Source organism: Schistocerca nitens, chromosome 9 (assembly GCF_023898315.1).
Source record: "Schistocerca nitens isolate TAMUIC-IGC-003100 chromosome 9, iqSchNite1.1, whole genome shotgun sequence".
Taxonomy (NCBI): Eukaryota; Metazoa; Arthropoda; class Insecta; order Orthoptera; family Acrididae; genus Schistocerca; species Schistocerca nitens.
In genome coordinates this window covers 401,021,640-401,038,640 of record NC_064622.1, presented here as the reverse complement: position 1 = coordinate 401,038,640, position 17,001 = coordinate 401,021,640, and the positions used below count along the sequence as shown (strand labels likewise).

The window sequence follows — 17,001 nt, the reverse complement described above, 5'->3', positions numbered from 1 at the left end:
CTTTTCACATGCAATCCATGTTTAGTATAATTACACCTTCGCAGAAAGTCCACCCTAAGAAAATGGGCATTTGTGCACATGTTACAGATCTTGTGAAACAGCCTGTTTGCCTTTTTAATTTCAGAATTAACACAGGAAATAGGCATGAGATCATGTCTGTGTGGTATTCCTGCTACAATAACGATTTTATTACTTGCATAGTGCGGAAACTGCTTAAGATTGTGGATTGCAATCAACAGTTCATTTCTGTAAATATCATTAGCACCCCAAACAACACAATATTTCCGTTTTTGCTATCTGAACTGCCCTGCTTGATGTTTTTTGTAACTTCATGCATGTAGACATCAGATTTAACATATTCACATGCTTTCACATTGAAATCAATTTGTAAGATTTCTGCAAGATTGCATGCATGACTGTCCAGATGAATAGCCATTTCTCTAGATTTACCATATCATTGTGACATCTTATCTGTGTCTACAGTTTTCCACTGAGCAGAATTCTTCACTTCACACTTTGCAAATGTTTTAGTGTTTACACCTGTTTCACTTGATTTGGCCACAACACTATCACACTCTGACTTTGAAGGATCTTTATCTTCCTTTCACAGTTATGTAGATTTTCAATTTTCTGTTTGCATCTTTTTAACTTTACTTCCATCCACTACTCTGTCAGAGTCAAATTATCATGACACAGTTTTGAAGAGTTCAGTTCACTAATTTCTTTTTGCAGTTTTGTGATACCCATCTTTAGTACACTGATAATAAACTGTAAATTGGACATATGTTCATTCAGATTTGGAATTGTGTGTTTACGATTAGCACACTGTAGCTTTCAATGCTAAAATACATTTCTTTGTGGAGCCACATGCCAAATTTTCATACTACCTGCCATCTTGCTTCTGTCATATATCAGTCTTAGTCCACAGCATTTAACGTGGCAATGATCACCAAGTAGCAGCCTGCCCGAATGACTGTCCAGGGTCAAACTGTGGCCAAGAGCAAAGTGGATCATCCAGTGGTAGAACACATTGCTGAGTAGAACACATTCGACTTCAATAGCTGCTTCATGACTTGAGTCTTTTGAATCTCTGCCTGCCACACCAACTTCTTTGAATTACACAGATAGGAACTGTCTCTGCAAAACATCCATCAGTCTCCTAACGCTCCTGGCCACAATCTCTGCTAACTCCTGCCCCACACATGCTTCCACTCTTGCCCCATGACCTTAATTACACTCACCCTGCACTCACACCAATGGCTCTACAGTCCCCATCTTCCTCTATTCTATTTCTTCCTAGCAATCCACTTTTTCGTGTCATCATCTGCTGCACCTAATTTCCACTGCCGGCAGCCAGAACAAGCTTACCAGTGCACCAATCCTATTCACTGCACTTGCTATCTCCCCCTCCCAGCTATTAGCCACCCTTCACGAAACCCCCCTCCCAGGTCCTACCTTCTCTCTCCCCTCACCCATTGCCCCATTCGAGCTGCAATGCTACCACAACATAGTCAGCTGGGACACTGGAGTCATACAAATGTTTGTCAAAGTTATCTGTTATCAGTGACTCTACACCCCAAGTATTTGGTGAAATGTGTGAGGAGAGTTTCATCAAGTGAAGTTAAAATAGGAAGATGGAGTAAAATAATATAAGAAAGTCAAGAAAATTTATTAAATATGTAACACCATTGATGAGTCCTATGTGGCAGTTACATGTATCATTACTTTACAGAGTGGACTGGTAGGTAATATTCCCTTTATGTCCAAGCACTGTGATAGGGAACCATTTGGGGACATTGGTAATGAGACATCAAAGATTGTTTATAATGTATGTCTCATTCTTATTTTGATGTGAGAAAATATGAAAGTTAAAAACTAAGATACATAGTATTTATTTTCTGAAATAATATTTATTTTAATGTTTGTTGTGAACTGGTTTTTAGCTTTCTGGTCCATCATCAGATAACAGAAGACTAAAAAAAGGTAGTCTACACAATAGTGAGATTCTGAAGCTGAACAAAGGTTGTTTCTCCAAAGCTGTGTTACATATTATGACTATATGTTTATATAAAAAAACATGTGTAATGAAATTTACAAAGAAATCCTGCACAAATAAATATTAAATTATTTTACACTCAAAGATTAAAAGTACAAGAATGTACAAGCCAAAAATGGTACTCAAGTAAGTACTGGCACAGCTATCACACCCAACAGACAAGAATTAACTGGTGAAATTGTAAATGATGTTTTTCAGAAAATCATTAAGTGGTTCTCTGCAAATGGGCTCTCATTAAACTTTGACAAAACACAGTATATACATTTCCACACAATAAATGGAATGACACCATTAATAAATATAGACTTCGATCAGAAATTGTTAGCTAAGGTAGAATATTCGAAATTTATAGGTGTGTGCAATGATGAGGGGTTGAACTGGAACAAACACACTGAGGATCTGCTGAAACGTTTGAGTTCAGCTACTTATGCTATTAGGGTCATTGCAAATTTTGGCGATATACATCTGACTAAATTAGCTTAGCACGCCTATTTTCATTCTCTGCTTTCTTATGGCATCATATTCTGGGGTAACTCATGACTGAGTAAAAGAGTGCTCATTGCACAAAAGTGTGTAATCAGAATAATTGCTGGAGCTCATCCAAGATCATCCTGCACACATTTATTTTAAGAGCTAGAGATCTTCACTGTAGCCTCACAATATATATATATTCACTTATGAAATTTGTTATTAACAATCCGAACGAATTCAAAAGTAATAGCAGTGTACAGGGCTACAACACTACAAGAAAGGATGATCTTCATTACTCAAGGTTAAATCTAACTTTGGCTCAGAAGGGGGTAAATTATGCTGCCACAAAAGTCTTTAGTCACTTACCTAATAGCATAAAAAGTCTGACAGATAGCCATATTGCATTTAAAAGGAAATTAAAAGAATTTCTTAATGGCAACTCCTTCTACTCATTGGATGAATTTTTTAATATAGTAAGTGGGTAATTTCCCCAACCCCTTCCAAAAAAAAAAGTTATATTTTGTGTAATGTAATATCCTGTATAGACACCTTTTATTAACCTGACACATTCCACATCATTACAAAGTGTCATACTCATGATCTATGGAACAAGTACTAATCTAATCTAATCTCTAATCTACTACTATGTTATATGGACAAAATAAATGGTGATCATGCTAAACAGGCAACAAAGGCAGGGTGGGAGTTTGGGAGAGAGAGAGAAATCACTCAACAAAATGTGGTTGGAGGACAGTTATAATATTTACATCAAACACATTATTGTATGGCGAGAAAAACATTAACTGGCTGCTGCTGTGATCTGTGCTGTGAGTGTGAATGATGGAAGTGAATTTAATTATTAAGGATTTAGTCAGTATTCTGTGATTGGTGTTCACTAATAGCCAGATGTCAGTATTTAATCATTATGGCAGTAAACAATAACAAAACACTTAATAAAGAAATACACGATCACAACACTAGAGGTACAGAGAGAGACCCCACATCATCTCTCATAGAACAACACTTTATGAGAAAAGCCCTCACGATGCAGGCATAAAACTACTGAATTGCTTCCATCCTAATATCTCCATATTGCCCATTACAAAACTAAAAATGAAATTAAAATTGTGGCTCCTAAACAATCCTGTATATTCAATAGATGAGTTTTTAGATTTAGTACACTCATAAGATGGAAGACCATCTATCTAAAAATATATGTAATCTCAGATCTTAGACTGTGTCACAAACTGTAAATATTTGAATGTCAGATATGAATACTGTGTCACAAACTGTAGATTCCTTAATTTTAAGTATGGCAATAACAAATTTTTTTCATGTACAGTCCATATATGTAACTCTGTTCTCTCAACTAAATTTAGAAAAAGTTGTGTAGATAAAAGTGCCAGCCAATAATATGTAACTCTAATAAGTAAGGCTTTGACTTATCCAGAAGACTGGAACAAGAAAACCTTTCTTTTTGTAATCAGTTGATGTTGGATCAAAATAAAATAAATAAATAAATAAAAGTTCCTCTATGGAAACATTACATTTAATATCAGAAGGCAAACTATGAAAAATAGAAACACATTACATATGTCACTGGAAAGAAGGAGATTCAAAGTTTTACATTCACGCAGACTCTACTCCATGTACTCAGCATGAACACCATTCATTGCCTGAGAAACATTGAAATTGCAGTCCATTTCATTCCACTGATGAATCAACAAGTTCCTGTTAACTAATCAACAGCTTCAACAATTCAATCTCTCAGCCCTTGAAGAGTAGCTGCCACAGCTGGGATAGAGAAAAATCACTAGGTGTGAGGTCTGATGATCTGGGAGGCCAAAAGCAATGAACAAGATCTTGTTGTCCACCTCTTTCAATCTATGTTGCTACAAACAAACAACAACACAGCTGTGTCGAAACTTTGAACCTTCCTCTAACAAGTGACATGTGCAATGTGTTTCTATCTTTTATAGCTTGTATGTAAGAAACAATTGACATCTGTTCTTTCTTTTTGAATCACCCTGTATAGCACTCCCTTGCTGAGCAACATATAATTTGCCACAAAAATTATAGCAAATTTTATAAATTCCAGTCTACTCTGAAGGTGTAATCTTGCTTTTACTGTTGAATGCTGGCAACAGTATTACTAATATAAAAAACTGATTATATTTCCTAGATTTTAGTTTGCTGGCAAGTATGTGTGAAGTCTTATCTACATTTAACATGGGGCCCTATTTGTTGTAAGAATGATTTAGTGCCTTCTGAAGAGTGCACAGGAGTACTATTATCTTCTTTCTCTTCCCTCTAACAAGTATGTTATCAATTGGGATACGACTATAACCATTACTTTACGCAATTTATTTGGTTATTTCTTTTAATTTAATCCTTAATGGCCAATTACAGTCCCATTATTCATCCTTGCTAAAGTAGCAGCAGCAGCAGCCAGTTCATATGTTTCTCACTCTAAGACAATATCCTTATCATAAATAGTATGAATGTTTCCCACTCACATTCCACTGACTCCCCCCCCCCTCCCGTCCCCCCCTCTTCCCCAATCTATCCATCTATTTTTGTCTGTTCATCACATTCACCACTTATTTTGTACATATAACATACCAGTCTGTGCCAGTACTCATATGTGTACTATTTTTGGCCTGTACATTATTATATTTTTTAATATTTGAGTATAAAATAATCTAAAAATTACTTTTTATAATTTATTTGCGAATTTCAGTCTGATAGCAGTTCATTTACCAATATAAAGTTACAAAAGGTCACATATCTTTGGAAAAAACAATCTTTGAACACTTATAAATGTTCACTGATAATTTATGGTTACCCATTTAGTCTTGTCTTATGACAGCCCAGGAAGCTGGATGCTAGTTCACAACAAACTATAAAACAAATATTATTGTGGAACATTAGTGCTGTGTATTTCAGTTTCTAACATGTCTGTGTTCCTCCAAGTACTGATAGACCATTCTGTAAAAGAAATATTAAAGCCTAAACAGCTAGTGTCATTTTACAGCTACATCACACAGATTGCTGACTAAGTGCACTGTGCCAAAATGTCTTCTAATTTTCTTCTGTTGTTTTCTGAGTGCCAAACATGAATTTCTCTTCAGTTATTTTCTCTTTGCTGTTTCTTTTAATACCATCAACTAATGTCTATGATTGACATTTACATATTTATGCTAATCAAATCTGTAATGACATTATCAATATTTTACAAACAAGTCAATGGAGATGAAATAAAAGGTGAACAGATGAAGGATAAGGATAAAGTGAACTTCACTAATGTGCTCTTTATTCAAGCTGTTATGGAATAAAAGTAGAAGGAAATCAGTTGATAATGGTGTGAGAAATAACATACTGTGATCTTTTTTCATCCCTGGTGCATACGAGCTTCCAATCAATATTTCTTGGTCTCTACAGTAGGAGTAACGTAACACTAATAGAATTTAATACTAGTTCATAGTACCATAAAATAGGCTGGTAAATATTTAATTCTGTATTTTGTTGCAGTTTCAGCTAGGAACTGTACCAATTCCAAAGTCCTTCACCAAGAAGAGGATTGAGGAAAATATCCATATCTTTGACTTTGAGCTCAGTAATGATGATGTAACAGACATCAGTAAACTGAACAAAAACTACAGGGTTTTCCCACATGCTCAGTAAGTCTGCCCCATGAATTCAGGTTAATTAGAAATGAACTATATGTCTATAATTACTGCATTCTGCACTTTGTGGAGAATGCTAACATTTTATTTCAAACAAAAAAATAATTTTTCTTAAGTGAATTCCAAGTGATTACATCTAGACTAAAATTTGGCGAACATTTGCATGTGTATAAGTCATTAATGGCTTTCAACAGGTTCAACTAACTGTTGATAACCCATCACATAAATTCCAGATAAGAAGAGATATTGACATTTGAGAAATTGGTACAGAATGTATAAAATTTTATTTTAAAGATTAGGTATTGAGTCATCAAGCTTCTGATTGAATTATTCCTCACAACTCACATTCTATTTCCTTGCAGTCTTATACTTTCATCTTCTTTGTCATTGATCACTGCAGCAGCATACCACTCACAGTTACATATTACACTCCTCAGGATTTTGATTTTGAGCTGTTCTTGCATATAACAGCCTGCATGCCCAGTTAGTTTGCTTGGGGATGCAGTTCTGAATTAAGTAAACGCTGGGCATAAATCTATGTGAGACACTCTGGTGGTGACTTCAACTCTACTGAGGTTTTTCCAAGTGCCTAATAGGTGACACCGTGTAGATATTCAGGAGAACTGCAAATCAGACTGAGCCAAATAAGCAGTTATGGATCAACTGGGGCAAAGTCATTTCCAAGTGTCCAGTTGTCATGTAAATGGAGGAGAAAACACTAGCTTTACTTGGTTATCAATGGCAAGGCCCTGTCAGATGAACTGGCTATGAAAGAATAACTAAAGTATTATCAAGTCTATGGCAGTCAATTGCTGTTTTGACACTGGATACTGCCTATTCCATGCTACTTGGGGTGCAGTAAATGGTTCCAGTATCACAGTGTGTGTGTCATTTCCTGAGAGTTGTGATCACCTTAAAAAAGAGTCAAACCTATGTCACTTTCTTCTTCTGTTTCTTTCTGTCTTCCTTCTCTTAATTTTTTTTCTTTTTCTTGACATTTCAATGGAAATGGTACAAGGGTGACAGAGATATGTGCTGAGTGAAACAGAAAGTTTCAGTTTTTGGCCTGGGGTTTTGGTGGCATATATGTAATTGTTGTCTCCTTTAGACCCATGGCTATTAATCTTTGAGTGGGTACACTGGGGTATTTGGGACCCCATTGCAGAATTTTATAGTGCTGTAGCGCACTGCAGAGCTCTATGGTATGGCAGCTCTAGGTGTTTGTTTACTGGACCTTCCTTTTCCCTCCCCTTTCCTTTAACATTTTGAATAGGTGTGCCATTTTCACTTTATCTACTAACTCTGAAAGGGAAGACGAAAGTGGGAGTGAGGAAGCAAGAAATTCAGAAACTGAGGTTTTCTTAGGAAAAGAGAATCTTTCCAAATGGTGTAAAAAACCAGCCTGTGTATGTGTGTGTGTGTCTATATATATATCCTGAGGGACACAATTAGCCATAAAAGATGTATATCTGTAATGAATCATATAAACATAAATATGTAACTGATTCCTAAAGAAATTATAAATTATTGTAGAAGGTGGAGTGCTAATACCCCACATGCCTGGATGTGCAAAAACAAATATGTCCTCTTGAAGGTCAAGGGTTTCAGTCCTGCATTTGGATACTGGCTAGCCTCTTTAGGAGCACTGCTGCCCACCCCACATGGAAAACAACTTAGAAAATGTAGACTAATAATCAGAAGTCAAATTTAAGTCCAGCCTAACAACTTAAAATCATCATCTTTCTGATATGCCACACACTCATTTCCTCATATGCCCCCATGTTAAATTATGGTGGACATTCGAAAAATTGTGTGTACACCTATTTGTTTTCAACAAGATGCTCTTTGGAGATAAATTCTTATTACTTTGTGATTTTAATATTAGAATGGGGAAAGATGATCAGATGTGAGAGAATATCATAGACAAACAGGAAGTGGGAAACTGCTATGACAACAGATTGCTATTTTTGAGTGTGTGTAGAGTTTGAGCTGCTCAACACTAACAGTGATTCCATTTATCAGAATACTTCAAGACTACATGGATGCTGCCATGCTGCAGACACTGTCATTTTATTGGTTGTGCTATCATGTAAACAACACAGTAAGCTATGTCCTCATCACAAATACAGTAACAAACTTTGATGATTGTTGGACAGATTGCAAACTTCTTTTCAGTTGACTTAGGTTTACATTGACCAAATACCTTTTGACCATTTAATAAACATCTGTAGAAATAAATATGACACATAACAGCTTTGAAATGCAGTCATTGTGACAGAAAATCAGACCAATATTTGAGACAAGTTGACTCATCACCCAGTCATCACAAGAGAATTAAAGCTACAGTGGGTCACAATGCAAAACATCATTGAATAGCCGCCAAGAAGAAACAATTCATTCCACAAAACGAAAATGACAGGACTGGTTTGATAAAAATAATGAAGAAATTTTAAGCCTTATCACTGCCTATAAGTGATGTCTATCTGTACCTCACCCAAAATCCATCCTCTGAAGTTAAGAAGGAACATTTCCAAGACCTGAAGAGCAAATGTCACACTGTAATAAGGGAAATTAAGGACAAGTGGTATCAGCAATGAGCCAGGGAACTGATTACCCATGTAACTCTTTCATTACTGTGTAAGGGCTCCACACAGCTTGAACATGTGACAGGGTCAGGAGTTAAGAGGGAACCTGCAAACCCAAGACAATGCAATCCTACTCACTGACAGCCAACTCATCTTGAGATAACTAAACTCTACTGAAATGTAGTGAAATGTAGCTCCTCCACTGTGGAAGCTTTCTTTGCAGCATACTATTCAAGTATAACATCCTTCACAACCTGAAACCAGGAAAGGTTTCAGGGACAGACATTCTTCTAGAATGTGTGCTGGATGTTCCCCTTGAGGGAAAGATTTTTCTCTCTTATTCTTTTCAGTGGAAACTTTGAAAGTAGGAGCTGATATGATACATGAGGTGTTTTCTACATCTGCGGAAAACTATTGCGGAATAGTCTTGCTGTTCAGATATTTGGAGAATATCTGGTATGCAGGAGATATAAATTTTGTGAGTGACCTAATATCTTCATATTTTGAATATAATATGAAAAATTATGTACCCAGCACCATATGCACATGACTAGTTACTCCTTTTGATATATGAGGGAATAACACAACTCATACAGAATTGCTTTTATTTACTACCATTACAACCACTTACGTTTCTTGGATGGAAAACATTTTGGATGACTTGCTTCATGCTCATCAGTGTAAACAAGTAACTTTAACACTTTCAGACCTATAAAATTTTGACTGTCATTCCTTTCAGAATGAATATTATTTTTCATATGTAACCTCACATTCCTGAGCAACCAACAATACAAGTGTTGTCACTCGTTTTACGTCATATGATAGCACTGTTCTAATCTATGACTGGCACCAGCTCTTTCTCTTCCTACCAATAAACAATTTTCCTTAAAAAAAATTCTACTACATGTTATGGCTATTTCTTGTTTTCTGCTTTTTCTAATAGCCTTACCAACAGAAAACTAGATTTTCTTTCTAATTTATGAACAACTTGAAAGAATTTGACACATGTCATACTTATATAAAAATCACATTGCACTGGTATATGATTGACATTAAGTAATGCAATATGTTTTCTGAAATCAGGTTGGTTTTATTCAGGATTCTAATACACCATATTATTCTCCCCTCTTTTGTCTACAAAACCCTATTTTTCAATGTAATCGCTGTTCAAAGCAGCAGTATTATGTTGTCTAACTGTGAGGGCCTGCATGCCCCCACAGTACCACTCTATTGGTTGACATTGGAGTCAACATTTTGCTGCATCAGTAAGTTCCCCATCATCCATGCACTGTTTCCTATGGAGTGCATCCTTTACTGGGTATGGAAGTCAGAAGGTGTGAGATGCAGGCTGTAGAGTCGATGAGGAGGTTCCGGCAGAGGTTCGAGTCCTCCCTTGGGCCTGGGTGTGTGTGATTGTCCTTAGGATAGTTTAGGTTAAGTAGTATGTAAGCTTAGGGACTGATGACTTTAGCAGTTAAGTCCCATAAGATTTCACACACAGTTGAACATTTGAACAGTTGATGAGGAAGCACAGTCCATTGAAGTTTGTAAGCTCCACTTGGGTGCACAGACTTGTGTGAGGACTCACATTGTCATAGAAAAGGAGAAGTTTGTTTTGTGGTGATGAACACTCTGAAGTTGTTTCTTCAGTTTCCTGAGGGTAGCACAGTACGTTTCAGAGGTGATCATTGCACCATGAAGGAGGACATCAAACAGAATAATACCTTTATGTTTTAAGAAGACTATCAACATGAGTTTACTAGCTAAGAGTGAGGCTTTGAACTTTTTCTTCAGGGGAGAGGTGGTGTGTCACCACTTCATAGATTGCCATTTTGTTTCTACACTACTGGCCACTAAAATTGCTACACCATGAAGAAATGCAGATGATATGGGTATTCATTGGACAAATATATTATACTAGAACTGACATGTGGTTACATTTTCATGCAGTTTGGGTGCATAGATCCTGAGACATCAGTACCCAGAACAACCACCTCTGGCTGTAATAATGGCCTTGATACGACTGGGCATTGAGTCAAACAGAGCTTGGATGGCGTGTACAGGTACAGCTGCCCATGCAGCTTCAACACGATACCACAGTTCATCAAGAGTAGTGACTGGCGTATTGTGACGAGCCAGTTGCTCGGCCACCATTGACCAGGCGTTTTCAATTGGTGAGAGTCTGGAGAATGTGCTGGCCAGGGCAGCAGTCGAACATTTTCTGTATCCATACAGGACTTGCAACATGCAGTCATGTATTATCCTGCTGAAATGTAGGGTTTCGCAGGGATCGAATGAAGGGTAGAGCTATGGGTCGTAACACATCTGAAATGTAACGTCCACTGTTCAAAGTGCCATGAATGAGAACAAGAAGTGACCGAGATGTGTAACCAATGGCACTCCATACCATCACTCCGGGTGATATGCCAGTATGGCGATGACGAAAACACGCTTCCAATGTGCGTTCACTGCGATGTCACCAAACACAGATGCGACCATCACGATGCTGTAAACAGAACCTGGATTCATCCGAAAAAATGACGTTTTCCCATTCGTGCACCCAGGTTTGTCGTCGAGTACACCATCGCAGGCACTCCTGTCTGTGATGCAGCATCAAGGGTAACCACAGCTACGGTCTCCGAGCTGATAGTCCATGCTGCTGCAAACGTCGTCAAACTGTTTGTGCAGATGGTTGTTGTCTTGCAAACGTCCTATCTCTTGACTCAGGGATCGAGACGTGGCTGCACGATCCATTACAGCCAGGCGGATAAGATGCCTGTCATCTCGACTGCTAGTGATACGAGGCCGTTGGGATCCAGAACGGCGTTCCGTATTACCCTCCTGAACCCACCGATTCCATATTCTGCTAACAGTAATTGGATCTCGACCAATGCTAGCAGCATTGTTAGTATACGATAAACTGCAATCGTGATAGGCCCCAATCCAACCTTTATGAAAGTCGGAAACACGATCGTATGCATTTCTCCTCCTTACACGGGGCATCACAACAACGTTTCACCAGGCAACACCGGTCAACTGCTGTTTGTGTATGAGAAATCAGTTGGAGACTTTCCTCATGTCAACAAGTTGTAGGTGTCGCCACTGGTGCCAACCTTGTGCGAAAGCTCTGAAAAGCTAATCATTTGCATATCACATCATCTTCTTCCTGTCGGCTAAATTTCTGCATCTGTAGCACGGCATCTTCGTGGTGTAGCAACTTAAATGGCCAGTAGTGTAGTTTGAACTGATGAATCCAAGTCTCATTGCCTATGATGATGTTTACAACAAATTGTCATGATCAGCCTTGTACTGCATAAGCAATCTGGCACAGACAGTCCTTTGTTGCTCTTTATGGTCTTCTGATAGGCAGCGAGGAACCCAATGAGTACTTCAGCTGGTGGATGAGAGTGTCAGCACTACCAACAGAGATGTCCACTTATGCAGCGAGATGCTTCATTGTGATCTGTCAATCAAATGAAAATGCCCAGTTAGTTTGCTTGGGGATGCATTCTAAAGTGCAGGACTCACAGCTGAGTGCCCTCAACCGGGACATGGCAGATTGGACAGGTTTGCAAGACATTTCTGCAATAATGAAAGACACCTTGCTAAATGACTCACCATGCTTTTTCTAACTGCCAGGTTTCCGTAGATGTTCTACAAGCACCTATAAATATCTTTGATGCTCTGGTTTTCTGCTAAAAGAAATTCAATGACAGCTATCTGCTTGGAATGCAGAATGCTTCACGAAGTTCTGCCACCTATCAGGGGCTGAAGGAGGAATATTCTGTGATGTACCACAGCAAATTCTGCATTTTTTCAACCAAAATCAGCTGCAGAAAGAAGTGATGAATTGCTTACTGAATGTCTCTCAAGTTTGAGTGATTGGTGTGTGACAGCATGGTTGGGAGTGGGTGAAAGCTTTTATGCCAAATATGGATGTGGGTGCAGGAGAAGAAGGCAGCCCATGAATAAAATGCCATTTATTGTTTATTATTTATGACCATTCAGTCTTCTTGGCCGAATAAAATGCCATTTATTGTTTATTATTTATGACCATTCAGTCTTTTTGGTCATGGATCTCGATCCCTGGAACCTTGGTGAGTGCGGCAAATATACTGTTGCATCATATTCTGACTATGTGTCCTCACAGTGCATACTGAGCATCTGCTGATGCTGTGTCAGGTCCCATTGTCATGAAACTGAGCCTGTAGCAGACCTGGCCACGGAGTTTGCCATGGTCCTGTGGCATGTGACCAAGTGACGGTAGTGTCAGCCAGTGCCCCAGCCTATGCACCAGTGGATGGACATCTAAAGTTGGCTGTGTCAAACCACAGAGGCAAAGGGTAATATGGAGGTGCCTCAGTTCAAGCCCCTAAATATAGGAAGGCAGCTGGATCCCAGCTGAGTAGACCCATGATGGCAGCAGAGTGCAGGGCTGCCAAGAGCCTGAGCAATCAGCCAGCAGTCAAGAGTTCATCGCCTAGTGACATTGTTGTGACTGTGTCACAGGTACATCTTTGTCTTCGTGGCAGGCTGGGCATCATAACAAAACCTAGCTGTTCAATGACTATTAACTGGCCCTGCCTGGTATAAATACCACGGTCAGGAGGCTGATTATGAGGAAGAGGTAGTACTGCCACATTCTTGCATCATATAGAAATTTCTTGAAGGGTGATCAGTGTCCAAGGATTGGGTCATTACCTTGCAGAAGTAGGCCAGAGCATGAAAGTGGCTTGCTGCTGAGGATGCTCTGCTGGCAGTCAGTGCCCGGAACATGGTGCACTGGCTACAGACACTGTCTGATTCATGACAGGTGTGCAAAATGCAATCTTTGCAGCTGATCATGTGGAACTGGCTTTAGAATCTGCCTAACACAAAGTCATCTATCCTCTTGTATCAGTAAAAGTTAACCATAATTTGGGAACCAACAAGTAGAAACTGAAGCCTACTAGTGTTCTATTTACCCATAGATAAGTAGATAAAACAACTGATTACGTGTCTGACTAATGCATATCTCTTTAACTCATTATAATGTACACTACTATTCATACACAACAGCCAAGAACTGTTAAAAAACTGAACAAGTCTTTAACTCATTATAATGTACACTAGTATTCATACACAACAGCCAAGAACTGTTAAAAAACTGAACAACTGCTCTTCTGTAATAACATATAAGTAGTTTTTATTGGGAATTTAGAAATCTTCCACTTGATTAGCTATCCTGTATCTAAAGAAGCCATTAGAGTAAATCCTCTTACTATTTCTAAATTTGCAGTCCTTTACTCTCTTATAAAAAGCTACATTAATTCTCCAATCATTTTTCCAGAATATTATTCTCTATGATAGCAAAGAATAAAAGCATGCCAAGTATAAGAATTATTTTATTAGCCTATTAATACACTGAAAAATATTTTTTATATTACAGCTAAGTAGTTATATGTATACATATACTCCAATTATTTATCAGTAATGCAGAAAATTCTGTGTGTATTTTTTTAAAAAAGATAAATATCTTCACAAACAAAAGAAATGTCCCACATATTGTAGTCTACAGAACACCATGTATGACTTGGCATTTCCCTTTCACACTCACTTGTATCTCTACTGCTACAGTCATATTGTCTCTCTTCTTTTCTAGCAGGTGTATCTTTCAACATTATTTATTGCTCCAGTATATAACAAATTTCAGACACTAATCTTCCTTTCATTTGTTAATCATCTGCTGTTATTATGTCAACATTTTATATTAATATATTATCAGCAAGGCATTACTGTAAAAATTTATTTTTATCAAATGATTCCATTTACTCGTCTACATTAGCGCAATTGGATCATGATGATGTACACTAAGCAGTAAGTGGTTATTAACTCATGAAAATTTCTTTCACCTGCAGGGCAAAACATTCAAAATATTATCCTTTCCATGACGAATTCTGATGGAGAAGAAAGAGCTAATAAAATAATGAAGAAAGTTTTGACTCTTCATTTCCAACAAATTGTAGAGCATTACAGATTTATTTTTTTTGTCTTCATTTACCAGGGCCCTTATGCTGCCTAACTGTGATATTTCTATAAATACTTTTTTCATATATTATATTTGTTAGTGTGTCAATGATCAGTTCCACATATGTAAGGAGTGATCTGTGGTATTTTATAATAAAGATTGTAATGTGGTTATATTTACCTCTTTAGTGAGACAATGAAAAACTTTTGGTTACATAGAATGGAATGAGCAAATCAACCCATGATCACACATAGCAGATGTGGAGTGGTGGCTGGGAAGACACATATGAGCGTATGCCTGCCCACTCATCCCCCCCCCCCCCCCCCCCGACCACCACCACCACCACCACAACAACACCTACACAAATATGCTCTCACTCCCTTACACAGAATGAAACTAATTCACTGTCATTTTGTAAGTATGACACTGAGAAATTTTCAGCATCATGGAAGAACCAACTGCAATGAACTGAGTGAGAATGATATGAAAGCTAAACTAATAAGGAATGAATGAATTTACAGAGCAGTAAAACAATTATATACTATAAATAAATATTTAATGAAATCACCTTATGGTTTAGTAAGACTAGGGTCTATCTGCAAGTCATTTCACCAAATCAAAAATGTGAATTCTGAGGAATGATAATTCTCATGTGACATATTTTGAGTCCAAAATTTAGCTGTGTGTGCTGTTGGGTGAGAAGTGAAGTTAGCCACTAAAGTAAAGTTGTCATCAATCCAGAGACTGGTTTGAACATCATGTGCAGTACTTTACTGAACATGGTCCAGTTGTAAATGGTATGTTGTTGCCTTCCTCTGATGTTTGAACAGACATACCTAGACATCTTTTGTGTACTTACAGTTTAATGTTGCCTCTGTACTACAGTACAACTTGTCATGTTTCACATCAATAAATATTGACAGAGATGAAAGAAGAGATAAGTGACAGACAAAACTTAAGTCTGACCAAGGATCAAACCTGATATCTTTGGATCCACTGTCTGACATTTTACCACTTAGCCATTAAGCTCCTGCAAGTAAAAAACAAAATTCCAGACATTTTCAATGGGTGGCATTCCAGACTTTTGTTTGGCAACAGAAGAACAGTGTGCAATGATTTTCACTCTGGATGCATTAGTTACGAATATTCTCATATAAAATGGATGAATCACAACACAAAGGGCTCAGTGTACGGTTCTGTTTACATATCAGCTAAAAGTTCAGAAAAGTACACCAGATGTGGACACTGCCCTGCCTATATATCTGCTAGTATTAATAAAATCGAAGTTTTGAAAATGTCACTACCTATTAGCAGTCGAAGTTATACTGATTACATGTTCACTGTGGAATAAGACTGTTACAGTTTTGTCAGTCCAGATTCATTCAATTTTGAGCAAAAGTGAAGGAAGATTATTCACTATCAACTTTTTTGATAAGTACTAAATTAAATGTGTGATAAAGTTTTGCAATTTTACCAACAGAGCTTTATCTCATGGGAGAGCTATAACTTCTCCTTATACAATGGATATCTTTAACACTAAGTTTTTAACTCCAATGTCTAGGATTTAGGTAGAACAATGCATAATACCAAAACTGTCATTGCATGAAGAAATGACTGTGCAAGAAAGTAAATGAGCTAATTTTATCAATTTCTGACAAACAGGGAAATAATTCACAAAATTTGATTTTGCAACTCAAAGGAGCCTTTAAACAGAGGTTTGCCTTTACTCATTCTTCTTCATGTTACTGAAAATGATATTGTGGTAATGCTGGTAGCACTTTAAGTGTTTCACTACACAATGCATATCGCAAATGAAAGAATATCCAAACTGTCTGAAAATTGAATGGGGCAGTCCATGTGGATGCCCGGCACTGGCACAAAGTAGTGCAATGGACATGGTGTTAATGTGCATTGCTGCATGTGGAACTAATAGCTTTCTGAAATTTGAAGACAAATCTTCATAGTGACTCAGGAAAATGAAAGAGCATGCAGTGCATGAGTCTAAACCACTGGACTGTGAGTGGTATTGCTCAGGAAGCTGTGATGCTTGCAAGCTATCTGTCCTATACACAAAGCTGACTCAGCAGAAAGCAATGGTTCAAAAGCGAAAGGTCTGGTTCACAAATGAAAAGAGGAGCACTTGTGCACATGCAGCATTGACTATTCACACTAAAGAATGCTTCCCTCACACATGGA

The 17,001-nt window shown here is 37.7% G+C and overlaps 1 protein-coding gene across 1 annotated transcript in view; it reads left to right on the top strand.

The window, feature by feature from the left end:
• LOC126204404 (aldo-keto reductase family 1 member B1-like) overlaps window positions 1–14,877 on the top strand; it is an 88,721-nt gene extending 73,844 nt beyond the window's left edge. Inside the window, exons 6-7 of the mRNA XM_049938782.1 lie at window positions 6,059–6,207; window positions 14,696–14,877. Of these exons, the coding sequence (XP_049794739.1) occupies window positions 6,059–6,207; window positions 14,696–14,738 (192 nt within the window). The 3' untranslated portion in view covers window positions 14,739–14,877. The remainder of the gene's footprint in view (window positions 1–6,058; window positions 6,208–14,695) is intronic.
• The last annotated feature ends 2,124 nt before the right edge of the window (window positions 14,878–17,001 follow it).